This window comes from Notamacropus eugenii, chromosome 2, assembly GCF_028372415.1.
Source record: "Notamacropus eugenii isolate mMacEug1 chromosome 2, mMacEug1.pri_v2, whole genome shotgun sequence".
NCBI lineage: Eukaryota > Metazoa > Chordata > Mammalia > Diprotodontia > Macropodidae > Notamacropus > Notamacropus eugenii.
The window spans coordinates 470278775-470305851 of record NC_092873.1 but is presented as its reverse complement, the minus strand read 5'-3'; the positions used below and the strand labels follow the sequence as shown (position 1 = coordinate 470305851).

The following is a 27077-nucleotide window of genomic DNA, read 5'->3' as shown; positions in this document are numbered from 1 at the left end:
AATAGTTAAGTCATTCACTTAGTACAGTTGATCACTGTACAGTATTGCTGTTACTGTGTACAAAGTTTTTCTGGTTACACTCACTTCACTTTGCATGAGTTCATGAGTCTTCCCTCATTTTTCTGAAACTATCCTACTCATCATTTCTTACGGTACAATATTATTCCCTTACAATCACATACCACAATTTGTTCAGTCATTTTCCATTTGATGGGCATCCCCTTAATTTCCAATTTTTTGCCACCACAAAAAGAGCTGCTATAAATATTTTTGTACATATACATCCTTTCCCATAAAAAAAAAAATCTCTCTGGGATACAGACCTATTAGTGGTATTGCTGGATCAAAAAGTATGCCCAGTTTTATAGTTTTTTGGGGCATAGTTCCATATTGGTCTCCAGAATGGCTGAATTAGTTCACAATTCCATCAAAGAACATTAGTGTTCCAATTTTTCCACATGCCCTTCAACATTTGTCATCTCTCTTTTCTATCATATTAGTCAATCTGACAGCTGTAAGGCAACACTTCAGAGTTGTTTTAATCTGCATTTCTCTAATCAGTAGTGTTTTAGAGCATTTTAAAATATGGTTACAGATCATTTTAATTTCTTCTTCTGAAAACTGCTTAGTTATATCCTTTGCTCATTTATCAACTGGGGAATGATTCATATTCCTATATATTTAACTTAGTTCTCCTTATATTTGAGAAATGAGGATTTTATCAGAGAAATTTGCTGCGAAAATGTTTCCTCAGTTTTCTGTTTTCCTTCTAATCTTGACTACAGTAGATTTGCATAAAACCGTTCTAATTTAATGTAATCAAAATTATGCATTTTACCTCTCATTTTGTCATAAATTATCAATAGTGCTAATAGGTAAGCTATTCCATGTATCTGTATATGCTATCACTCCTTACGTGTAAATCACGCCCTCATTTTGACCATATCTTGGTAAATGGTGTAAAATGATGGTCTATATCTAGAGTTTCTGCTGAATTGTTTTCCAATTTTTTCCAGCAATTTCTATCAAATAGTGAGTTCTTGTCTCAAAATCTTACATCTTGGTATTCATCAAAAACTAGATTCCTATGGTCATTTACTACTGTGCATACCTAATCTATCCTCCTCATCCATCACTCCACCTCTTAGCCAATACCAGACTATTTAGATGATTATCACCTGGCAATACAGTTTGAAATCTGGAATGGATGAGTCACTTTCACATTTTTTTCATTGATTCCGTTAATATTCTTGACCTTTTATTCTTCCAGATGAATTTTGTTATTTCCCCCCCAGCACTATAAAATAATTTTGGTAGTCTGATTGGTATCACACTGAATAAGTAAATCAATTTAGATAGAACTGTCATTTTCATTACATTGGCTCGGCCTACACACAAGCAATGAATGTTTCTCCAACTCTTAAATCTGACTTTTATGTGAAAAGTATTTCATAACTGCATTCACAGAGCTCTTGGCTTTGTCTTGGCAGGCAGACTCCCAAGTATTTTATATTGTCTGTAGTTATTTTAAATGGAATTTTTCTTTCCATTTCTTCCTGATGATTTTGTTGGTACTAGATAGAAATGATGACTTGTGAACTTAATTTATAACCTTCAACTTTGCTGAAGTTGTTAATTACTTAAAGGAATTTTTTTAGCTGATTCTCTAAATTTACCATTATATCATCCACAAAGAGACAGTTTTATTTCTTCACTCCCTCTTTATCTAGTTCCTTCAATTTCTTTTTCTTCACTTACTGCTATTCCTAGCATCTCTAGTACAATACTGAAACAGTAGTGACACTGGACATTCTTTCTTCACCCCTGATCTTATTTGGGAAGGCTTCCAACTTACCACAATTATAGGTAATGCTTGCTGATAGTTTTGAAGAGATACTACTTATCATCTTAAGGAAAGTTCCATTTATTGCTATGCTTTCGAATATTTTTTAACAGCAATAAGTGTCCTAGCACCTTTGCCCTCCAGAATCTCACTCCAAGCCCTCTGATTATTTAATGGAGAAACTACTAAATCTTGTGTTATCCTGACTGTGGCTCTGCAATTTTTAAATTGTTTCATTTTGACCACTTGCAATATTTTCTCCTTGACCTGGGAGCTCTGGAATTTGGCCATAATATTTGGGAGTATTCATTTTGGGATCTCTTTCAGGAGGTGACAGGTAGATTTTTTTCAATTTCTATTTTACCTTCTGATTCTAGAATATTAGGATAGGTTCCTTTGATAATCTATTGGAATATTACATCAAGGCTCTTTTTTTTATCATGGCTTTCAGGTATAAATTTAATAATAATAATTCTTAAATTATCTCCTGGATCTACTTTCCAGGTCAGTTATTTTTTTCCAATGAAATATTTCACATTTTTTCCTATTTTTTTCACTCTTGAATTTGCTTTATTGCTTGGTGATATCTCATGCAATCATTAGCTTTCACTTGCCCAATTCCAACTTTTTCAGGAATTACTTTCTTCAGTGAGCTTTTGTACTTCCTTTTCCAATTGGTCAATTCTCTTTTTTAATGTGTTATTTTCTTCAGTACTTTTTTTGTGCATCTTTTACTTTCTTTTCATGATTTTCTTGGATCCCACTCATTTAGTTCCTAAATTTTGCTTCTATCTCTTTTACTTGATTCTAAAAATCTTTTTAGAACTCTTCCAAGAATTCTTTTTAACCTCTTACCAATTCATGGTTTTTTGGTGCTTCTGAAGCTGTTTGACATGTCTTCTTCTGAGTTTGTCTCCTAAACTTCCCTCTTATCATAGTAAATTCCTATGGTCAGTTTTTTTTCTTGTTTGTTTGCTCATTTTTCCAACCTATTTCTTGACTTACAACTTTATGTTAAAGTTGGGCTCTGTTTCCGGGCTGGAGGGGACATTGTCTCAAGTTTTGAAGTATCTGTGCTACTGTTTTCAGTGCTCATTCTGATGATCTGCGTATTTTCAGTTCTTCTACGGTGGTATGATCTAAGGAGAGATGTGGTCACTGCTCTCCTGGTCTACACTATGGTCTGTGAATAATAAGAAGCACTCATCTATGTTCTAGAACTGCTGTGACCAGGGCCCCTGCACCTCTGCTACTGCAAACACTAGTGTGCTAGTGCTCCTTTTTTTTTCTGGGGCTGTGACCCAGAACTGCACATGACCAACATGACAAGAGTCCTGTACCCAGTGTCAGCAAAGGCTTCCATTGTCCAATCCCCTTACTATCGATGGGCTGAGAGATCCTGAAGTTGCTGTTGCTGCCACTGATGAACTGCTGGCATCCTGGTGCACAAGGTCTGTGCTGGGCTCCAAGCTGGACATCGATCCTACTGAGACAGACCTTTTCTATCAACCCCCTAAATGGGATGAAGAACTGTTTCACCCTAATTTTTGGTTGGTTCTGGCTCTCCAGAATTTAATTTGAAGAGTTATTTTAAAGTTGTTTAGAGGGGAACTTGAAAGAGCAGAGGTGAGTCACTTCTTTTACTCAGCCAACATTCCTTCACTATTAATTTCAAGTACTTTTGGAGTCTCTGACTTAAGACAAGATGATGATAACTGCTATATGCACTTCTGTACTTGGGCAGCTGGGGCACACAAAGTCTGAAGGGGATGACCCCATGTTTGCTTTTGCGATGTATTATTAAGGGTCAAATCCTAAAAAATAAAAGTCTGTCAGGCTTCTGTGGAATTTCACTCCAGATAGATGGGATCAAATTTTGACTTTACAAAAGATCCAAGGTCTTACTGGTTTGATAGATCCATTTTTCCATAAAAACATTCTTTGCCATGATATCCTCTCCCTAATTTATCAGTTGGTAATTAATATACCTGTGGTTTACTTCTCTGTTCTTTGCTTAGCTGGCCCTGGGATAGCAGACATGATGTCAATCATCAAGGGGAGATGAAGGATTTGTGGCTTGTTGGGCCCAGCCAAAGCTTGTGCTCTGCTGATACTGCTTTTGAGAACTCAGAACCATTAACCAACTACTAAGTACAGTAGTAAAGTTGAAACTCAAACCCAGGTCTTCTGAATTAAAATTTGGAGTTCTTTCCGTTATATCCAACCTAATTTTGAGACTGCAAATGCAGGAAGTACAACATAGAATTTTGCCTGGGAAAGGTGCAAAATGAATAATTTTCCAAGTAATATTATTATTGGAAATTAATATAGTGTAGTGGAGAGAATGCTGAATGTAGAGTAAGTTGTGAGTTCAAATCCTGCCTTGGTCATTTATGAGCCGTGAGACTCTGGAGAATTCATTTAATCTTTCACAGCCTCAGTTTTTGCATCTGTAAAATGGTAATTATAATAACACTTTACAAAATTGTGAGGATCAAGTGAGATAGTATCTGTAATGCAGTTGAAAATCTTAAAATGCTCTATAAATAATAACTATCACTATTGTTAAAAAAAAAAAAAGGCAAACCTTGATGTCACTGAGACTTTGACTTGTGAACTGTTGTGAAATATGAAAAGACAAAGCTGAGATTTTTCTTTTCCATTCTCTATAAGACAATTCTAATGGATTCTTACATAAGCTGGTCACTAGTTATTTAAAATAACAATTTAAAAAAGTCAACAAGAGTGTTACCCTGAAGTTGGATTTTCTCTTTATATTCTACTTTCAGGGCTATGCAATCTCATTAAGGAATAAAAGAATTCCTTGAAAGCAAATGTAAAATCATGACTACTACACTTGTTCAAAATGTTCCATCTTCTTTTCTATGTTTTTCAAAAAAACAGTCCCTTTATTTACTTAGCAAATTTTTTTTGGTCCTTATCTGCATCCCTTTATTGGTTTTATGGTTCCAGTGTTTCTCTGCAATGTTAATCTGTCTATCAACAGTAATGAAGAGGAACAAAATTAAATGGTTTCTTGACTAGGTTTATGACAAATCAAGTCTTGCTTAATCTGCATAATCAAACTGCTTCTGTGTTCAACAGAAATATCCAGTCATGGAATTGCTAATACCAACTGCTATTCTGACAGCACCATTCTGAAATCTGTAGATTACAATATAAGCTTTTTGTTTAACAAAAAAAAGACATGTAAAAATAGTTACATTTAAGCTCATTGGGAGGACAGTGTTTCATTCTTTGTACCTACTACAGAATCTAACACATAGCAGTAAAGGGCTTAATGAGATAAACTGTACAGAGCTTTGAAAACCTTAAAGTATTCTATAAATGCTATTATAGTAATTATTATTAATGAATGCTTGTTGAGTTATTCAACTTAAAAGGGTCAGGATAACATAGGAAGACATCTTTTCAAAACCGTGTAATGGTATTATGCCATTTCTATTTGGAAGTCCATTCAGTTCATCAAGTTATTAAATGCCTACTATGTGCAAGACACTCATAGGTGGTGGGGGTACAAAAATGCCTCAAAGAGTTTACATTCTACCAGGGAGATACATATACTCCAGTAAGCAAATAGTATATATATACAAAACAACTTCAAGAGGGGGAGTGTATTAATGCCTGAGATGAAGAGGGTGATGTGCAATGAGGGACAGCCTTATGAAGGAGGTGGCACCTGAGATACACTCCAAAGGAAGTAAAGGTTCTGTGACATAGAAAATATGTTCCAGACAAGCACTCACTTTGCATACATTTCCATTGATTCTACAACAGTGATAATCTTACTGGTATACGCAATGGCCACGCCATACTGTAGTACATTCTACCTGTAGTACAAGATTCCACTCTGCTTATTGCTAATTATAAAAAAAAAAATTAGTTCAGAAGAGAAAAATACCACCTCAATAGCTCTTCTTGGTTTCCTTCAAAGCACATCTCAGGGGCCACCCTGTGTGTTTGTCACAAGGCATTTCCTGATTCCACATCCTTCCTCCACCACCCCAAGACATGAGCACATTTTCCCTCTTAACTGTCTCTGCACTGTCAGCACCTCACACAGTGCCTGCAAACAGGAACACACTATTCTGTCTCAGTGCATCCCTGTAGAGGCTCTGCCTTCTCTGAGTTCTCCTAACTTCTATAAGAAGTCATTTCCCATTCCCCTCTCAGTCAAAGTACAACAAGGAGATGTACAGCAGGTATGAGTAGGATATACTACATTACAAACAAGGAATTACAAAGAAGTGGTGAAAGGATGTTTGTATGATTAAAAAATAACATGGGTGAGGTACACAGCAAAAGTGAGGGGTAACAGATGAGACTGTCAAACCATTCTTAAAATCAAGAGAAAAGAAAAATATTCCTCAGATTGTTGGATTGACATGATATGGTAAATTTAACAAGCAAACATAGGAGAGAGTTCACAGAAGGGACTTACGGATCTCCACCAGCACTTCATGGAGGACAATGAAGATCCACTGAATTACTGTAGTGTTCATCTGGTGATGCTATATACCTGAGAGTCATGAAATACCACTGTCTTCTTCAAGTGAACACATATGTGGGCATATATGGAGACTGAAGCTACCCAACAATGAAGATTTGCTAAGGTGAAATAGCATGAAGAAGATTGCCTAAGAGACTTGTGACCAGAAAAGATGGATTCAGTCACATACACATGGACAATTTCTATACTCAACTACTGTCTGTTCAATGTCAAGGCAACTACAGGAAGGTTCCTAGCATGCGGAGTCAACCGCCATAGAAGATTCATGGGAAAAGAATATAGGATGAGAAGACATTCCTAGAGACAATTGAAATGAAACTATTTGGAAACAGGGGGGGGGAATCTGAAGAGAAGAGAGGAGACTGGATTTGTCAGGTTTGATCCACCTGGTGGCATTATAAACAAAGTGCAGATCCTGGAGTAAGGAAGACAGTTCAAATCTAGCCTCAAGAACTACTTGTGTGACTCTGGGCAAGTCACTTAACCTCAACCGTAAAATGGGGATAACAACAGTACCTATCTCAAAGAGTTGTTTTGAGGATCAAATGAGATTAAATTTGTAAAGTACTTAACACACTGCCTGGAACATTAGAATCCTCCTACCTCGAGGCTTACCTAGATTTCAGTAAGAATTAGGGGGTTAAAACCCTTCACTGAAATATGGCTCTCAAAGGGCCTACCCTTTTCAAAAAAAAAAAAAAAGGGATAGTAGGAAGCATATTAAAATTATATCATTTAAAGAAATCTATAAAGCCAAGGGTTAAAGCATGGTGGAGAACAACTGAATAAAGATCAATGGAAGGAGACATCAAGGTGATTATGTAATTGGAGTATACTCTAGACTACTCAGGACAATATGAGGAAACAATGAGAAATTTAACAAATGGATCATAAATGAAGCACAGGGACATGACATGGTAGTGATGGGAGATTGCAATCTACTGGCTCTTTCTGTCTTTGTTTCTTCCAAGAACAGAAACTTCTTGATTGGCTTAATGATTTCATTTTTCAAAGGCTACAGGAACCAACAAGGGGAACTTCTATTCTGGATTAGATTCTCACTTACAGGGAAAAATTGGTGGCTGGGTGGGAATAATGGTAAGACTGGGGAGAATTAACCTCTCCACACAGAACTTAAGTTTGGGAAAGCAGATTTTCAGAGGGTTCAGTAGAATAACAGAATTCCAATGGAATAAACTTCTATAAAGAATATCAGTCTAGGTGACACTTAAGAATGAAACGAAAGACAAAGAAAAACAATAACAAAGAAAAGGAAAAATAGAAGCAATATAGAGAGAAGAATATCAATTCTTAGGGTACTCACCAACCAACTTAGGTTTTAAAAAGATGTACAGAAGATGACTGCAAATGATTCCCTATTCCAGATATTCTTGTGTCAATGAAGTCTCTCTCTTCCCTTTCTTGGCTAACTTTTTTGAGAAAGCCCCCTAACACTAGCTGCTTCTACTTCCTCTCTTCTCATTAGGTTTGAAACCCACTGCAATGCAGTAAAATTTGAAAAAAAAGTCTCTAATGATCTTTAATTGCCAAATTTAATGGCCTGTTCTCCGTCCTCATCCTTTTTGACCCCTTTGCAGCCATTAACACTACAAGTCATCCTCTTCTCCTGGATAATCTTTTCTTACTAGATTGTGTGTGTGTGTGTGTGTGTGTGTGTGTGTGTGTGTGTGAGAGAGAGAGAGAGAGAGAGAGAGAGAGAGAGAGAGAGAGAGAGAGAGAGAGAGAGAGAGAGAGAGTGAGTCATCTCTTCTGACACTGGCACAGGATCACTCAGCATGGCATGCCCACATCAGAAAGGGTGCTGTACTTTTTGAGCAAAGCAGAACTGACACAGCACAAAGTAAACACAGGATGCGCAAATTTGGGATATCCACCTCAAATATTCACACGGACTATCTGTGCCCAACCTGTGGTAAAGCATTCCAAGCTCATATTGATCTGATCAGCCACAGTCAGACACACTGAAACGTCACTTTATCATGGTGATGTCATTTTGGTTCTCTTCAAAGACAAAGGACAACAACCAACTTTTACATCCCCATTAATATATTCCCTTCCTTTCAAACTCACTACGGTCTAGCCAAGTTAGCTTTCCTGCTATTCCTCACACATGACATTCTATCTCCCATCTCTGCACCTTTGCACAAGTGTCCCCATGAATGAAATGCACTCTGCTGTCACTCCCTCTGAGATCTCTAGTTTCCTTTAATACTCAACTCAAACAGCACTTTTTACAAGGAAGTGTTCCTTGATCCCCTAACTTTGCTAGTAGCTTTCCCCTCTAATTACTTTGTATTTATTGTGCATAGAATAGTATATGTTGGTTTCCATCAATAAGTTATTTTTTTTGGTCTTTTTATCTCTAGTATCAATGTGAACTAATTGGGTTATGTACCTAACTGGATTGTTAGGTCAAAGTATATGAACAGCTTAGTCACTTTTTTCTTTTGTATAAGCCCAAACTAATTTTTCAAATATATTTAAAATGCAAAAAAGAAAAGAATGACTGAACATCTCCCATACTTTGACCTGATAATCTCACTATTGGGCACGTACCCCAAATCCTATAAATATGTTGCACAATTCACAGCTCCACTAACAATATAGCAGTCTGCTTACGTCTTCACTGATCTTCCAAAAAGGAATCATTTTTTGTCATCTTTGCCAAAAGATGTGAGGTGAAATTTCTGAGATATTCTAATTTACATTTCAATCAGTGATTTGTAGCATATTTCACATAGTAATTTACATTATGAAATTTTTTCTTTGAAAATTACTCATTTCCCCTGATATATCTACTGGAGAACAGTTCTTACTTTATAAATTTGTGACAATTCACTTTATGTTTTGGATATCAGACTTTTATCAGTTATATCAGTGTAATTTTTTTCTACTTAATAGCTTTCCTTACTATGCCTCCTTTCATTTTGTTCCTACAAAAACATTAAAAAAAAATTTTCTCTCCTTAAATTTGCTATAGCACCATGATTTCTACCCTTGGTGCTGAGGCCCTCAACCCATATGTTCCTACAAAAAGGCTATGCAGCATGAGTTCTTTCTATTTATACACCTCACAATCTCCCAATGTGAGCCAATATCCTCACCTTGACCCTGGTTTCTGACAAAGAAATAACTCTTTACCTCACTGATATCAATGCCTCTTCATGTAACCCTGACCTTATCCCTTCATACTTTCCTGAAGATTTCTTCTACTTATCTTCCTCAGTCTCTAATTTTCGATTTCTTCTTATAAATGCTCTCAAAGTTTCCTTCTCCTTAAAAAAAACCTCTCACTTGACTATATTGTTTCCTCAAGCTATTAGAGGAAGTGATATATCCATCCTCTTAAAACCAAACAAAATTCATCTCTTTCTTCTCATTACCTCTAATACTAGCTCTGAACTTCACTTACCTGAAACTGCTTTCTCCAAAGTAGCCAAGTAACTCATGCCAACCCCAACGACCTTCGTTTTCTTTGGGTTTTTGAGATGATGCACTTGCTTCACCCTCTGCCTGTCAGGCAATTTATTCTCAATCTTTTCTGAATTATAATTAATAAAATTCCCTATTATGTGAGAAGGTACTCTCGAGCTCTGGCCTAGGACCTTTTCTCTTCTTTCTTCACACTCTCTTACTGACCACATAAACTCCAATGGGTTGCATGCTATTAAAGATGACTCTAAGAAGACCTCACTATGTCACCTACAAATAGCGACAAACTTGATTATCTTTGTTGATGTTAATGTCTTTTTCCCTCTAATTTTATTAATACACCTAGTATTTCTAGACCCATACTAAATAACAGTGGGGAGGGATGGGGCATTCTTACTTTATCCTTATTTGCACATTGAAAGCTTCCAGTGTTTCTTCATTATAATGTTAGCTTTGTTTTAGATGTTTTCTTTTCACTTAAAAAAATTCTGAATGTAACAAAGATCAGTTAAAAAAAGCACTTCTAAACTGTGAGTACTGTGTGTAGCTATTTTTTTTTAGGTATATAATAAATTCAACATGCTACTCTCAAAGGTATCTAATTTGTCTATAATCCTTCTTTATGTTCTCTTCTGGGCATTTTGGTGAACATTTTGGTGAACCTCTTTGTTTTGGCTACCTTATCCATACCTTCCTTCCTACTTCCCCTTCCTATCTCAAGTACTTTAGGGGAAAGAGAAAAACAAAACCTTTTAAACAAATATGAAGTCAAACAAAAGAGGAAAAATTCCCAAAATCACTGTCTCAAAATATGTCTCATTCTGGACCAGCCAATGATCTCTGTCAGGGAAAGAGTGACGTTTAATCATCAATTCACTTCTACCTTGGTCAGCCACTGAGTTAATTAGAGTTCTTAAGTCTTTGAAAGTTATTTAACTTTACAATATGACTGTTAATGTATAAAGTGTTACAGTTAGGGAATTTAATCCATCCACATTCAAGAATATCAAAGTCTCCTCCCACGAATTCCTCTTTTGTTTCCCATTGCACTGTCTGATCCAAAATTTTTAGTTTCCTTTGTAACTTTTTAATCTGTTTTACTCTTTCTTTTTTGCAATTAAGAATGCTCTAAGAAATCCTTCCAGAAACTTCCTGCCTAGCATCTAATCGAATAATTTCAGTAACATTAATATATAATGCTTCTTCACCCAAAATGCTGCTTTATTCCATTCCTTTTCTTACTCTTTTTCCCTTCTGGGATAATACTGTAACTATTCCTTGGATTGTTAATGCTTAAAAGAGGTTACATTGGTTTATTCTTTATAACCTATGCCCAAGGAGGCTGGTCCTGTCCTATTCATTTTCCTTTTAAAGTTAATTTTAAATATTTTCAATGAACAAAAAAAATCTATTTTCTTTTCTTTCTACCTCCTCACTCAATTGGGGAAAAAAGGGAAAAGAAAAACAGAGCTCATTTAACTATGTAGTCAGGAAAAAACAATTCCTTGGGCATGTCCCAAATATATCTACTTCATTCTGCATTCTGAGCCCATTACTCTCCATTAGGAGGTGAGTAGTATGCTTCATCATTTGTCGTTTGGAATTCAGGTTGCTCATTGAATTGATGAGAGTTTTTACCTCTTTCAAAGTTGTTTGCTATTATATTGTTGTTACTGGATAAATTATTCTGGTTTTGATCACATTACTTCAGGCTTCTCTGATACTGTCCATCTTGTTATTTCTTACAATAGCATATTATATAATATATTAATATATATAATATATAATATAATTATATTCTAGTACACTCATTTCTCATTAATTTATTCATCCAATTCCAAACTGACAGGCACCTTATCCTTAGTTTCTAATTCTTTGCCATAACACACAGAGTTATTATAAATATTTTTGTACATATGATCCTTTTCCTTTTTCTTTGATCCCTTTGAAGATTCTTTTGTGTCTGTTTGTCCACAGTCACTTGACACCACATATAATTTTTCCTTTTTGTCGATTTTGCCAATCTAATGGATGTGAGGAAGGACCTAAGAGCTGCTTTAATTTTTTGTTAATTATTAGAATTTGTTAGAACATGTGGTTCTTTCATATGGCTTTGATTTCTTCCTCAGAAACCTATCTGTATTTTTTTGGAGTAATCAGATTCTCTATTATCATTAATTGGTCCTATTGATTTTGTCCTGTAAATGCCTAAGTCAGGGTTCTTTGTCTCTGAACTTAGCTCAGAAAGTCAGATGACCTCTAATGAGTTAAGTTTAGAAATCCAGGTCTCCTGTTAATCACTGTTCTACTCTTACCTCAAAGAGATCTGTTATCCTTGAGGGATGCAGATGGACACCACCAAATCTGCTCAAGTACCTTTAAACAACCAAGCTACCATTCAAGGATATCTGATTTCTTACCCAAAGAACTCTAATCCACTTTCTCTAACCTTGTAGGGAAAGTCAAACAATGAACATTTCTTAGCCACAGGAGGGAAGGAAGGCATTGCTGCCATAGCTCTTCATTCCTAATTTCCAGCCAATCACACTGTCCCCCACACCTCAGCTCTGTAACCAATAATACTGATTTTGCTATTCATGATATCAAGCTCTGATAACCAATTATAACTTGCTCCCTACTTAAAAGACCTGTTCTTAGTTTTGTCCTCCCCAAAACTAAAAAAGAGAGCTGTCCCCCTCATTCAGAGTCTTAGCTTTGCTAAGGAACCTGAGACCTTATTTAATGGTAAATTCATACTTTACTAATAAATTGATCATGCTTAGAACTTTGTGCCTCATTCTATCTTAATTTTAATAGTGAAACTTTGATTTTTTATCTTTTTCCATTATATACTGAAAAAAGTCTTCAACTCTTGGGGCTTTCATTTCCTTTCCTCCCAACTCTCTCCTAAACTCTTTTCCAACCTTATAATTCAATTGAAACAGCCCTCTCAAAAATTAACAATGATCTCTAAATTGTCACATTTATTACTGGCATTCTCTCAACTGGTATCCTTCTTAACCTTTCTGTATTTGACACTGTTCTCTTAGATACTCTTTCCTCTTTGTGTTTTGATGGCACTGCTTTATCTTGGTTGTCCTTCTATGTATCTAGCAGCTCCTTTTCAGTCTCTTCTAAAGATATTCTTCCATATCACACACTCTCATTTTGGGTGTCCCTTAAAAAATCTGTTCTTGGCCTCTTTTCCTCTCCTCGGTGTGGTGATCTCATCATCAGTTCATGTAGTTTTCAATTATCAACTGTATGAAGATAATTCTTATATATACACACACACACACACACACACACACACACACACACATATACACACACATCCAGTCCTACTATTCTTCCAAAGCTACAGTCCTGCATCATTAACTACTGGACATCCAGTTATTTCCAAGTCAGCATGTCCAAAACAGAACTCATTATCTTCTCCACATCCTTCTCCCTACCTACCACTAACCGGAACTTCACTATTATTGGAGAGGGCCATACCATTTTTCCAGTCATCTAGGCCTCTAATTTTGGTTCCATACTTAATTCCTCATTCTCATTCACTCCACATATCTTATCAGCTAAGTCCTGTAATTTTTTTCCTCTGTAATTTCTCTCAAATACATCATTTTCTTCTCACTTACACAGTTCCTATTTTAGTCACACCCTCACCACCTCTCCCATGGACTGACTATAACTTCATCAATAACATTTAGGATTTATATAGTGCTTTAAGATTTGCAAAGTTCTTTAAATATTATCTTACTGAAATAAGTTTTCAATTTGACTCCTTGTCTCAAATTTCTCCCCATTCTAATCCATCCTCCATATAACTGCCAAAGTAATAGCATTAGAGGAGAAAAGTGTCATATATGAGATATTTTGCAAAGGTAGAATCAGTAAGACTTACTGAATTGGGGGGTGAGAGTGAGAAGATGAAGATGTTACCCATTTTGTGAGTCAGAACAAAAATATATAGAAGAGATTCCTTTTCAGACTAAATGATTTCTGAATTCTATCCTAACTCTGAAATTTCATTATGGTAATTACTGTGTGATTACAGTTCCTCTCAAAATAGGTAAGAATAAAATACCTACTTGATGTGCTTCTTATAAGGATCACTTCAACTTAATGCAAAACTTATATGCAAAGGGGCAATTGTCACTAAGAGTATACTTTTATACACACACACACACACACACACACACACACACACACACACACGAAGAACACCTAGAATCCTTATCCTCGTAGGAAAAGGTTAGCAGGAGCAGTCAATGAAAACTAAAAACTATTAAAAGGAGGAATAAGAATTCTTTGAAAATGGGAAAACACAAAGACTACAAGAGTTCTATACCCAATAAGGATTTGTGAGGTAAAGAAGCAAAGAAAAAAACTTTTAAAATATATCCCAAAACTTATAATTATTTACTTATACAAACTAATTGTATTATATGATTAGAAGGTAATTCACAAATGCTGTTGAACCTATATTTCTGAAGAAAAAAATGAAAGTTAAAATGAAATGTTTGCTGCGATTTTTTAAAAATGGTCAAGTACTGAAAATAACTACTATCGACTAAATGTAATTTTCACTCCCAAATAAAATAATGGAGCAAACCCTATGAGGAAAAAAATCTATAACCATACAGAAATCCTTTTCTATATTTTTGTTTCAATCACTGGAAAAAAAACAAAGAGGTATAATAACCAAAATGAAAATGGGCTTAACATTAAAAGAAAGAGATTATGTGGTAAGCAGAGGTGCGAAAGAAACACAGTTATGAATTTTCTTAACTTTCTGAAATTAGGTTAGAGAATTGAGGTAATAAACAGTCCTGTGACCATGATGACTACGTGATATTACTTTATTAGGAAGCTACTATTCACTCTTTGAGATTGTAAAAAGGAATAGTATCAAATATATCTATCTGATCTTATAAAGCATAGGAGGGGAACTTCTAGCCTATGGGATTAACCTGGGTCATGACTCAAGTGGTAACAGGAAAAGTACCAAAAGGAGATATTGACATGCTTCTAAAGTCTCACTATAATGAATCATGTTATCTAAAAAGTGTTACAAGTGAAAGCTGGGAGATGTCTACCTTGGAGCATATTTTATAGTTTCTCAGACAGATGCCCTTCTAAAAGCAGCTGTCTTTTATTTCCTCCATCAAAATTCCTCCATCAAACAACATGATGAGAGAAAAAAATGTAGACATATATACTGATAAAGCCAGTGAAATGAACCAATAAATTTTAAGCTACATAACATAATTCTTGGAACAGCTAGGTGGCACAGTGGATAGAGCAATAATCCTTGAGTCAGGAGGACCTGAATTCGTATCTGCCTCAGACATCTACAAGCTATGTGACCCTGGGCAAATCACTTAAGCCTGTCTACCTCAGTCCCTCATCTGTAAAATGAGCAAGACAAGGAAATGGCCGACCACTTCCCGATCTTGCCAAGAAAACTTCAAATGGACTCAGAGAGAGTAAGATATGACTGAAATCAATCAATAACAAGAAAAAATGTAATTTTTGATACAAAAATAAAATTGTGCATGAACCACTTTCCTCAAAGATTATATCAAATGGAAAGAGAAATAATGGAAAATGGCTGAATACGTCAAGAGAGGAAGACAAGACTAATATTTAGGTAAAAAATGCTAAAGGAAAAACCTAGATTGCAAAATGGGTAACTATAAGAGATGAGTTCTCTTTCACAAACACAGCTTTAAGAAAGGGGCAAAAATCTGTTTGTTTAACCTTAACTGTCAGAAAGACAGGATAGCAAACCAGATGAGCTTTTGGGAATTACTCTGAGTTCTTTAACTCTGACCTGGAAAAAATATGGGTTGCTGCCTGAGAAATCAAATAAAATATGAAGATAATTAACCTAATAACCACATATTTTGTAGGGAATAATTCTGTATTAACAGAGTATTGAACTACATAATTTAGACATTTTTTCCTTTTTGTTTCCTGCATTACAAAATCATTATAAACATCAACATCCTCATAGTACTAAATAAAGTACCATTAAAAATTTTATGTTTTATATCAACGTAACACTAACTGCATATAATTAGGCAATAATGAAAATTGTGTTAATCTTCCAAATGTATCTTTAACTTAAGTATTTAAAATAGTTACGTGATAGACAGTTCAACTAAAACATGACCAGACACTTACCCCATCTGGCAGTGCCCTCCAACAAACAGCACTAACAAATTCATTTGTGTCATCCTCTTTCCGGTCCTTGTCTAAGACACTTTTAACTGTATCAAACTTAAAAGTCAGCAACGTCTTTGAAAGGCCCTTGTAGTATAAGTAGAGGGAATTATTTTCACTTCCTGGAAATAAAAGCACAAATTAGTTTTAGGATGGGAAACTCTTAATAAACAGTCATTACCTGAACAAACACTGACTAAAAAGTACATGAAAAGGAGTAACATGTAACAGGTCTGGGAAGGCAGGATGAAGCCAATCTGTGAAGGGCTTTAAAAAAAAATGCTAACTAGGAATGTACATTTCTTTTCAGGGGCAATAATGAGTCACTGGAAGAGACTTTTAAGCATCAAAATAACACATAGTCTGACCTATGTTTTAGGTATATTACTTTATAAGTTCTGTGAAGCATAAGCTGGGGAAGAGAAAGACTTGAGGCAAGAAGACCAATTAAGAAGCCTGATACAATAGTGTAGGGAAGAAGTGATGAGAGACTGAAGTAAGGTGGTTGCAATATGAGAGGAAAAAAAGAGATTGAATGTAGGAGTTGCTTTAGAGACAGAATTGCGACTTGGCTATTTTTTGGCTATAGAGAGTGGAAGAGGGAAAATGAGATCATTTCAACAGATAATTCAAGTGCATTCTTCTCATTTTACTTAAAACTGATTGAACCTTATCAGGCAGGCAGGTGACACTGATTGTGAAAAACTTGCTAACAGCTGATATTTTATTTTACTATGACAGACATTTCTCAGATGCTTCACAAAGTATGGTTCTTGAAAACAGTTAAGCAAAATATAAAACAGTGTAATAGCAAGTGGTCCATACTGTAGACTCTGAAGAAAAGCTCCTCAATATAGGGAATGATTCCTTCAGACCACAGCTTCTTAAATTTTTCCACTCATAACCCCATATGGGGTTGCAGCCCACAGTTTATGAAGAGATGTAGTTTAGACAACAGCTAACTACCAGCCATATGGAAGGGATCTCAGAGACTAGCTAGCCAAAAAATCATTTTATAGATTTTCTATGGGGTCCTTGAAACAAAAATGACTATAAGTTAAACAAGGAATAAAGAGAGAATTTATGAGGAAGATATTACACAGGGCTACCTTAGATCAAAGCTCAACCAATCAAGATTAAAAATGGTTTTCCTGTTTTGCTCTGGACTGTCCCTATAAGAGCCAAATCCATGCAATGGTTCTGTGAAAAATACATTGTTTATGTTTTATGTGCAAAATGTATGTGTATAAACTTTACAGAAGTCCTCAAGTTCTCTCTCAAGACCTCATTTCTTGATTTTATATATAATTTTAAAGAAACATAGTTATTCAAACATTTAAGAAAAACATGGTTGGGGGTGGAGCCAAGAGTAGAAAGACAGACCTGTAGAAGTTTCCCTACATAGCCCATAAAATACCTGTAAAAAATGACTCTAAACAAATTCTAGAGCAGCGAAAGCCACAAAATGACAGAGTGAAAGAGATTTCCAGCTCAAGACAGCCTGGAAGGCCGACAGGAAAGGTCTATAGCACCAGGAACAGGACCCAGAACAGGCTTTGGGAAGCCACTGGCAGCAGCAGTTCCCACATTGCTCAACCCACAAATGCCAAAGATAGCTTCAAAGGTCAGTGAGAAAGCCTTTTCATCTGGGTGAGAATGGAATGTGATCTGGTCCCAACACCAGCAGCTACTGCAGTGTCCATTTTAGGAGCCTTTCACCTAATGGCCCTGGGGAGCTGAGCTGCTGATCTGAATCTCAGCCTTGAGTTCAGCCCTGGGAGCCCTCCTCCTAAAGCCCTTGAGGGAAATGAGTAGCTGATGTGAATCTCAGCCCTGAGCCTGGCCCTGAGGTGAGGAGGAGCACCGGCAGTGGAGTTGGAGACAGTTGTGGAGATGGAATTCTACTCGCAGATTCTGGGCAAAAAAGTTTTTGATTGCTCCCAGATCACTGCGCAGGCCAGGAGAAGAGTACCTCCTGTCCCTTGATTGTGCCACCTTGGAGGAACTGAGAACTTACAGGTCTTCAGAGTATACCCTCCTCTTGACAAAAGATACAAAAGCCAAGTAACTGGCTGGGAAAACGCCCAAAGAAAGGGAAAAAAAATATGATTATAGAAGGTTACTTCCTTGGTGAACAGGTATTTTCTTCCATCCTTTCAGATGAAAAAGAACAAAGCACAACATCAGAGGAAGTCAAGACTTCTGCATCTAAAACCTCCAAAATAAATATTCAATGGTCTCAGGCCATGGAAAAGCTCAAAAAGATTTTGAAAATCAAGTAAGAGAGATGGAGGAAAAATTGGGAAGAGAAATGAGAGAAATGAAAGAAAAGCATGAAAAGCAGGTCAACACCTTGCTAAGGAGACCCAAAAAAAATGCTGAAGAAAATAACACCTTGAAAAATAGGCTAACTCAATTGGAAAAAGAGGTGCAAAAAGTCAATGAGGAGAAGAATGCTTTAAAAAGCAGAATTAGCCAAATAGAAAAGGAGGTTCAAAAGCTCACTGAAGAAAATAGTTCTTTAAAAATTAGTATGGAGCAGAAGGAAGCTAATGACTTTATGAGAAACCAAGAAATTACAAAACCAAACCAAAAGAATGACAAAATAGAAGACAATGTGAAATATCTCATTGGAAAAACAACTGATGTGGAAAATAGATCCAGGAGAGACAATTTAAAAATTATGGGGCTACTTGAAATCCATGATCAAAAGAAAAGTCTAGACATCATCTTTCATGAAATTATCAACAAAAACTGCCCTGATATTCTGTAATCAGAGGGTGAAATAAATATTGAAAGAATTCAATGATCACCTCCTGAAAGAGATCCGAAAACAAAAACCTAGGAATACTGTAGCCAAATTCCAGAGTTCCCAGGTCAAGAAGAAAATATTGCAACCAACTAGAAAGAAACAATTTGAGTACTGTGGAAATACAATCAGGATAACACAAGATCTAGCAGCTTCTACATTAAGGGATTGCAGGGCTTAGAATATGATATTCCAGAAATCAAAGGAGCTAGGATTAAAACCAAGAATCACCTACCAGCAAAACTGAGTATAATACTTCAGGGGAAAAAATGGTCTTTCAATGAAATAGAGAACTTTCCAGTATTCTTGATGAAAAGAGCAGAACTGAATAGAAAATCTGATTTTCAAATACAAGAATCAAGAGAAGCATGAAAAGGTAAACAGGAAAGAGAAATCATAAGGAACTTTCTAAAGTGGAAATGTTTACATTCTTACATGGAAAGATAATATTTGTAACTTGAAACTTTTCTCAGTACTTGGATAGGTGGAGGGATTATACACACACACACACACACAAATATATAGATAGAGAGCACAGGGTGAGTTGAATAAGAAGGGATCATATCTAAAAAAATAAAATTAAGGGGCGACAGGAATATAATGGGAGGAGAAAGGGAGAAATGGAATGGGGCAAATTGTTTCTCATAAAAGAGGCAAGAGAAAACTTTTTCAATGTAGTAGAAAAGGGAGGAGGGGAGATGGAAAAAGTGAAGCTTACTCTCTTCATATTTGCTTTAAGGAGGGAATAACACACTCAATTTGGTATGAAAATCTATCTTACACTACAGGAAAGCAGGGGACAAGGGGACAAGTGGGGTGGGGGGAATGACAGAAGGGAGGGAAAATGGAAGGAGGAGAAATTAGAAGTAAACACTTACGGGGACGGACAAGGTCAAAAGAGACAATGGAATAAATAGGGGGCAGGACAGAATGGAGGAAAATATAGTTACTCTTACACAACATGACTATTATGGAAATCTTTTGCAAAACTACACATATATAGCTATATCGAATTGCTTGCCTTCCCAGTGGGGATGGGTGGGAAGGGAAGAATGGAGATTAGTGGGAACTCAAAGTTTTAGGACCAAATGTTGAGAATTGTTATTGCATACAACTGGGAAATAAGAAATACAGGTAATGGGGTATAGAAATCTATCTTACCCTACAAGAAAAAAGAGAGGATAGGGATAAGGGAAGGGAGGGGTTTTAGAAGGGAGGGCATACTGAGTGAAGGGGTAATCAGAATGTAAGGCGTTATGGTATGGGGCATGGGAGAGATGGGGAGAAAATCTGGAACTCAAAATCTTGTGGAAATGAATGTTGAAAACTAAAAATAAATAAACATTAAAAAAAATGGTTATATTTGTCCTAGTTTCCTAGGATAATGGATTAGTAGAAATGAATTAGGTGACAGATGCTGAAAGTGTTAAGAGATTAACTGCCATAAGAGAAATGAAAAAATCAAAACTGACAATGATGGAAAACACAAAAACTATAAAACAAGGAATTAAAAAACAACAACAACAACAAAGCATAGCAGCCTGGAATCAATAATACAAAGTTAAACAGTCTACATACTCAACAATTAATAAGCATGATCTTTATCGATGAAAAACTCAAAGTATTTTTGAGGTAAATCTGCTTTAGAAGGCAAAGAAGATTTATGAACTTCTCTGTCTGCCTACTCCATATCAAAACAACAATATAAAGGAATTATGAGCCAGATAAAGAATAAGTAAAGTTAAATCCATAAGATAAGATGGCAGAAATATCACAGGAGGGAATAACTGCATAAAATAACACTGGAGTTCTTACATGCATAACAAGTTTCTCCCACTCAGTGTCCCAATAAAACAACTCATCTCTCACATCAGACATATATAAGTAAAAGTAATCCTGCTGGCTTGTCCTTCAGTATTGACTGTAAGAGCCCCTGTCTTGTCCCCTTATGTGACTGACTCAGTCTGAATGCCCTAGCACACCACTAAAAGCAATGGAGAATTATTTTGCTCAGCTGCCCAAAAAAAGGGGAAAGCAACTGGAAGTGGAAGGATAATACAGAGAAATATATTAGTGAGGAAAGACCCAAGGAATAAAGACAGGAAAAGCAGTTGAGGCCATTACTCTGTCTTAAACACAACTCACTGAGAAGAGGAGAGAAAAGTGTAAAGACCAAAATATTAAGGCTCAAGTAAAAAGTTAGCTCATAAATAAACTAAGAAAATGGCTTATAAAAGCAGAAGAATTAAGTAAAAACTGAAAGTGAGGCCAAAATCATGAAAAAGTATATCATGAAAGAATACGAACATATTCCCTGACCAAAAACAATTCTACAGACCTCCACAGAGATCACAGAATAACAGCAATAAACTGGAATAATTCAAGAGGAAAAACTTGAGATTGGTTGGGAATCAGTATTTTCAATGAAAAATTGAAAAATACAAACAATAAGACTTAGAACATACACTAGATATTTTATTCAAAGGAGGAGAGGTTTCGAAACATTTTTTCAGCTTAGAACACAGAAATAGAGAAATGGAAGGAAACAGTAGAAGAGAAACAAAAGAAACAATGCCAACATCAATTCTAATGAAAGTAAACAAATTAACCTCAACTGTATCACGAAGAATTAACTTAATGATCATACATCTCCCAGAAAACAAAACAAAACGTGATACATACAGAAAAACTGAAGACCAGATGGCAGGTAATATTACAATTATAACGCTTAGCACTTTTTAAATACATCATAATAACCTTCAGCTGTGAAGGAACAACTAATTCAAACAGCAAGTATCACTCTAAAGTGAAACGCTCTGATACTTTGTGGTTATGAGAAACAGGAAAAAAGAATGAGAATGAAGTAATATATTTGAAGAGGCAAAAGAGCTCATAATACTATCCTGAAAAATTGTAGTTACTCAGCAACTTTAAAATTCTGACCTTCAACACTAGTGACATTTCTATAAAAATAATAGCAAACATGAACAAAACAAAACAAAAAAGGTATGAGCAGAATACTACTCCTGGAAATGTCACTAAAATAGAAACACATGATAGACAGAAAGTATTACTGTAAGAGAAAAAAGTAATAAAATCAATGACTGTTTTTTCCTAAAAAAAAAAAAAATATTAGTGAGGAATAAGAGAAAAATAAAAGGGATCATCACAGGACCAAAAAGACCTAAGAGTTAAAGACTTCAGGAGAATTTAAAGAATAAGGAGAGGCAGAGGAAAATTAATACTCCACAGATTAAGTCCTCTGAACCTGAGTAAACGAACATCTTTTCTAGGAGAATGGGGAAAGGAAGGTAAAATATATAGAGGAGCTGGAGATAAACTTCCACCAAGAAAACTCCAAGGTGAATAATTTATTTAGTTTCTCAAAAGAGGTAAAATATAGAGGGCAGCTATGGGAGAATAGTATGGAAGCAATGAAGGAGAATGACTAAGATGGATGGAATAGAAGGGGAATCTTCCTTGGAAAGTAAAAAGGAGAAAGTGTTCATAAAGAGCATTAATCCACCAGTGTCTTGTGCTTCTAGTGGGGAAAAAGAGCTTCTATTTGTAGAAGAGAGACTGAAATTACAAGTGCTATAGCTGTTTGGAATGATTCCATTTCTAAGCAGAAGAAACATTTATTTTTAAGTACAGTTTACCGCAATTTGCTTTGCTGCATGTGAAGTTGACAGTTTCTTTGAAGCATAGCCTCTTGTAGCCTTATAAATTTGGCAAATTTGGCAAAAGTGCATCAGTTTCTTTTAATTTCTGAAAATGTTGACACCCAGCATTCTCACGCCAAAGATAAAAGCAGCTTTTCTGTCAAGGTCATTTTCAAGGTGCTCATTGTTATTCCTGCTGAGAAGACTGCTCATCCTAAGAAAATAACCACTTCCCCATGTTGTGCATAGCATATCAACCTGAGGTTAATTATGAGAACAAGTCCATTAAAAGTTCTCCCCATCTATACGTACCTACATTTAAGGTTACTGAGTCTTGAATATTTCCTGAGGCTGATGGTTAATCTAGAGTGCGGAAAAGGTTAATTTTATGTGCCCTGGGCAGTTAGCACCCCAAAAGACTAAGCACTGCCATGAGCCAGATGACCAATGAGAACTCTTAAATCTTAAGAGCGCTTGAAGAGTAGAAAACTGTCAGAACGAAAGCTTTTCACTGTATCAGTACGGTCAATCTTGCCTCCAACTGCAGTGCTGCCTAAGACTCAATCTGTGACTCTCACGTGGATTCCAGTCTCTGTGTCCACATGAAGAAAGCTGATATAGGACTACAGGAAGAATCTGCACTCCATCTGGTCCTAAAGGGACTATCGTCAGCATTCCCACTCTTAGCACTTGATGTCCATCGGAGTTTGTGATATGATTCATCACTCAACAACTCAATAAATCTCACCTGAAAATACTTGATTTTTATGTTCGATTTTAAATTCACATCTTAAGTGGTCTGAGGATAAGTTTTACCATTTAACCATTTAGAGAACATTGACTGGCAAATGCTGGGGAACAGAACGGAAAGGGTTCTTTACTCTCTTATTTCCTGGAATTACCTACACAAACCTAAAGCAACAGGTTGGAGTTTAAAAGACAGAGGCCATTCTAGTAGGCTTTACTGAAAAGAGATTGTTGGTGCTGTTCAGCTCACTTCAGTCCCGTCCAACTCTTTGTGACCCCACTGAGGTTTTTTTGGCAAAGACAATGGAGCGGTTTACATTTCCTTCTCCAGCTCATTTACTGATGAGGAACCTGAGGCAACCAGGATCAAGTGACTTGCCCAGGGTCACACAGTTAAGAAGTGTCTGAGACCAGATTTGAACTCATGAAGAAATGTTGGACACAACTGAAATGACTAAACAGCAAAAGCGAAGGCTTTCTGGAATTTTAATTGGGACTTAAAGGAAGCCAGGGAAGTCAACAGTCAGAATAGATGAGAAAGAGCATGGAGGACAGTCAGCGAAAATGTCTGGAGTAAAGAGATGAAGTGTCTTGCTCATGGAACAGCAAGAAGGCCAGAATGAATATAAGGCTATGGAATGATACTATAAAAATACTGTGAGGAATATTAAAAGTTCAAAATAAGCTGAGGCTGGAAAGGGAAATAAGAACATGGCATACATTTTGTTTTGTTTTATTTTGTTTCTAAGTGAAACTGAGAAAAAAGGAGGATCAAAAGAATAGAAAGGATATTTGCTTGGGATTGATGGATTATGATAACCAACAACAGTACTGCCATTTTCTCTGCAAAGTGGAATCAACCGTATACCGGAAATAATGTAACAAAGACTGATTAATAATATGTAAGACAAGTAAGGGGAGAGTAAACTAAGAGAATACCTGTCAATGATGAATTCAAGTCATCTGTCCCAGATGAGTTATATATTCAGATCCCAAAAGACCTGAGAGATGTGAATGCTGAGCGCATTTCAGTGATAATTTGAAAGATCATGGAACATAAGAGAGGATCACAAGATTGGAGAAGGGCACATAAAAGGAAGAGAAGAGAATTTGTAAATTCTGCCAGTGATTTGATGTCAATTCTTAGAAAAATTCTAGAATGGATCATTAGGGACACAGTGATGAAATATCAAGAATGGGAAGCAGTAATGAAAAAAAGCCAGCACAGCTTAATCAAGAAAAAGCTATGTTGACCTAACTTCCTTTCATTTTTTTACAGGACTACTAAACTTAGTAGATATTGGAAATGTTGTAGATAGAGTTCACCTACATTTTCAAAAAATTTTCAATGAAGTATTTGACATTTTTGTAAAGAAAGTAAAATGATATGGATTAGAAAATTAATTTAACCATATGGATTCAGTATTGGTCGAATGGATAGCCCTAAAGATTACTAGTAAATGGTTCAAAGTAAATATGGCAAGAGCTCTGCAGTGTAGTACCTCATGAATCTGTGATGCTGAACATTTGTACTGAAAAATGGATAAAAGTATAGATGGTCTATTCTAATTTACACAAAATTCTGAGGGATGGCTAACACAGTGGGTAATAGAGTTACAATCCATAAGGATGATGACAAGCTAGAGCACTTGGCTTAATCTAATTAGATGAAATTAAAAAGGGATAAACACAAAGTCTTGCATTTGGTTACAAAAATCCAATTTCACAAGTATAAGACAGGGAGGCAAGCACAGCTGACAACTTTTCTGAAAACAAACAAACAAACAACAACATCATAAGGGCTTTGTAAGCTCAACAAATTAGTAACATAATGTAGTGACCAAATAAAGTTAATGTGATCATGAACCGCATCATGAGGGAAGCACATTACAGGTATGAGAAGATGATCCCACTGTACTCTGCCCTTGTTACATATATCATTTGGAATATCATAGTTAGCTCCGGAAGTCAGAGTTTTAGAAGGACACTGATAACTGGACAATATCTAATGGACGGCAACTTCATATGATAGTGAAGGGCTTTGAGACCATGACATATGATTCCTTAAAGGAATCAAGTATGTTTAACCTGGAGAAAAGAAGACTTTGGGGGAGACATGAAAGATGTCTTCAAGTGTTTAAAAAACTGTCATGCAAAGGAAGCATTAAATTTGTCCTGTATGCCCCCACAGGGAGAATTGCAAGCAGTAAGTGAAAACAGCAAAGAAGAAAATTTAGAACTGATATAAAAAAAAAAAACAAAACACCAAACCCACTAACAATCAGAGCTATCCAAAAGTGGAAAGGCAGGTAACTAAGTGGTAGGTTCACTTTTTCTGGAGGTCTTGAAGCAGAAGCTATATTACTCTTTCTGGGTATATTATAGGGGATGCTTTTTCTGAATGAGTTGAACTAGATGACTGTTCAGATCTCTTCCAACACTCAAATTCTGTGATTCTCTGACTATCCAACTCCAGGGATGCAATGATTAAGTGTCTGAGGGCAGCAGGACCCAGAAAAGTAAGCAGGGAGGAGGAAAACAAAGAACTAGAAATAGGATAAACTGGCCTTAGGTGAGAAGAGTTGTCATAGTAAGGGCAGAGGGTAAAATACAGAGTGACTGCCATCACATGAGATTACTTTATTTATGAATTTCTAAGAGTGACACACATTGACTGGGGAATGGCTAAACAAAATGTGGTATGCATCACCAGAATGGAATATCAATATACTGTAGGAAAAAAATGAACACAAAGAATTCAGAATATAGAGAATCATAGAAAGACTTACATGAATTGACACAGACAAAAATAAGCAAACTTAAGAGACAATATACACAGTAACTATAAGAATGTAAACATTCAACGAAATGGAACATTATGCAATTGTAATGGACACAAGTGGATCCAAAGAAGAGCTGAGAAAATGCACCTTCTTCTTTTTGTAAAGGCAGAGGACCATGGGTATGTAATATTGCACACACTGTCACATGCAGGCAATGGCAAGCTAATTTTTCTGGCTGGCCTTCTATTTTTTTTAAAAACTGTTACAAGAAACAGCCTGATAGGTAGGGAAAAGAAAAGCAAAAATATGTGGAAATAAAATTAATGTGGAAAAAAAAAGTCATGAATAAAACATTTTTTAAAATTAGAAAGAAAAAAGGCAGGAGAAATTTTAGAAACATTTCTATTAAAGTAGTTTAAAAAGTTTATCCTTAAAAAGGATTTATTTATGTGAAATGTGCCCTTTGGGAGATCATCTCCTTCAGTGAAAATGCTAGTATGACCATATTTAGATTTCTAATATAGATATTAACATGAAACAACTCAGTAAGTTAATAATTTCTCAGATAGTAGGGCAGGCAGATTATAAATGATGTTAACACACATATAACAAGATAACAAGGAATATATTCACAATATGTACTTAAGATGATTTCTAAAGATAATTATAAAGTACTAAACTAGGTAAAATGAGATAATACTAAAGAAATAAAATCTGGTCCATAATGCTACCTTCTGAACATATACACTTACATGTGTGTGTGTTATGTATGTATGCATGTATGTGTATATGTGTGTGTACACATGTGTGTATATGGAGATTAGATAGGGATAGATGATTGAGATAGATATAATGAATAAAAATAGATATACAGATAAATAGTTTGATAAATATTGATAGAAGATGGATAGTATCCTTAGCTGCCAATTTGTAAGATAGAAAGCAATGTTGAACAGCACCAAAAAAAGAAAGGTTATCACAGGATCACAGATTTACAATAAAAAGGAAACCCAAGCAT

At 35.8% G+C, this 27077-nt stretch overlaps 1 protein-coding gene across 4 annotated transcripts in view; it reads right to left on the bottom strand.

Annotated features, from left to right (window-relative positions):
* COP1 (COP1 E3 ubiquitin ligase) overlaps positions 1 to 27077 on the bottom strand; it is a 251041-nt gene that overhangs the window by 29650 nt on the left and 194314 nt on the right. For all 4 annotated transcript variants that reach the window (XM_072648565.1, XM_072648563.1, XM_072648562.1 and 1 more), the window contains one exon: positions 16020 to 16180. In XM_072648565.1, coding sequence (XP_072504666.1) covers positions 16020 to 16180 — 161 coding nt within the window. The remainder of the gene's footprint in view (positions 1 to 16019; positions 16181 to 27077) is intronic.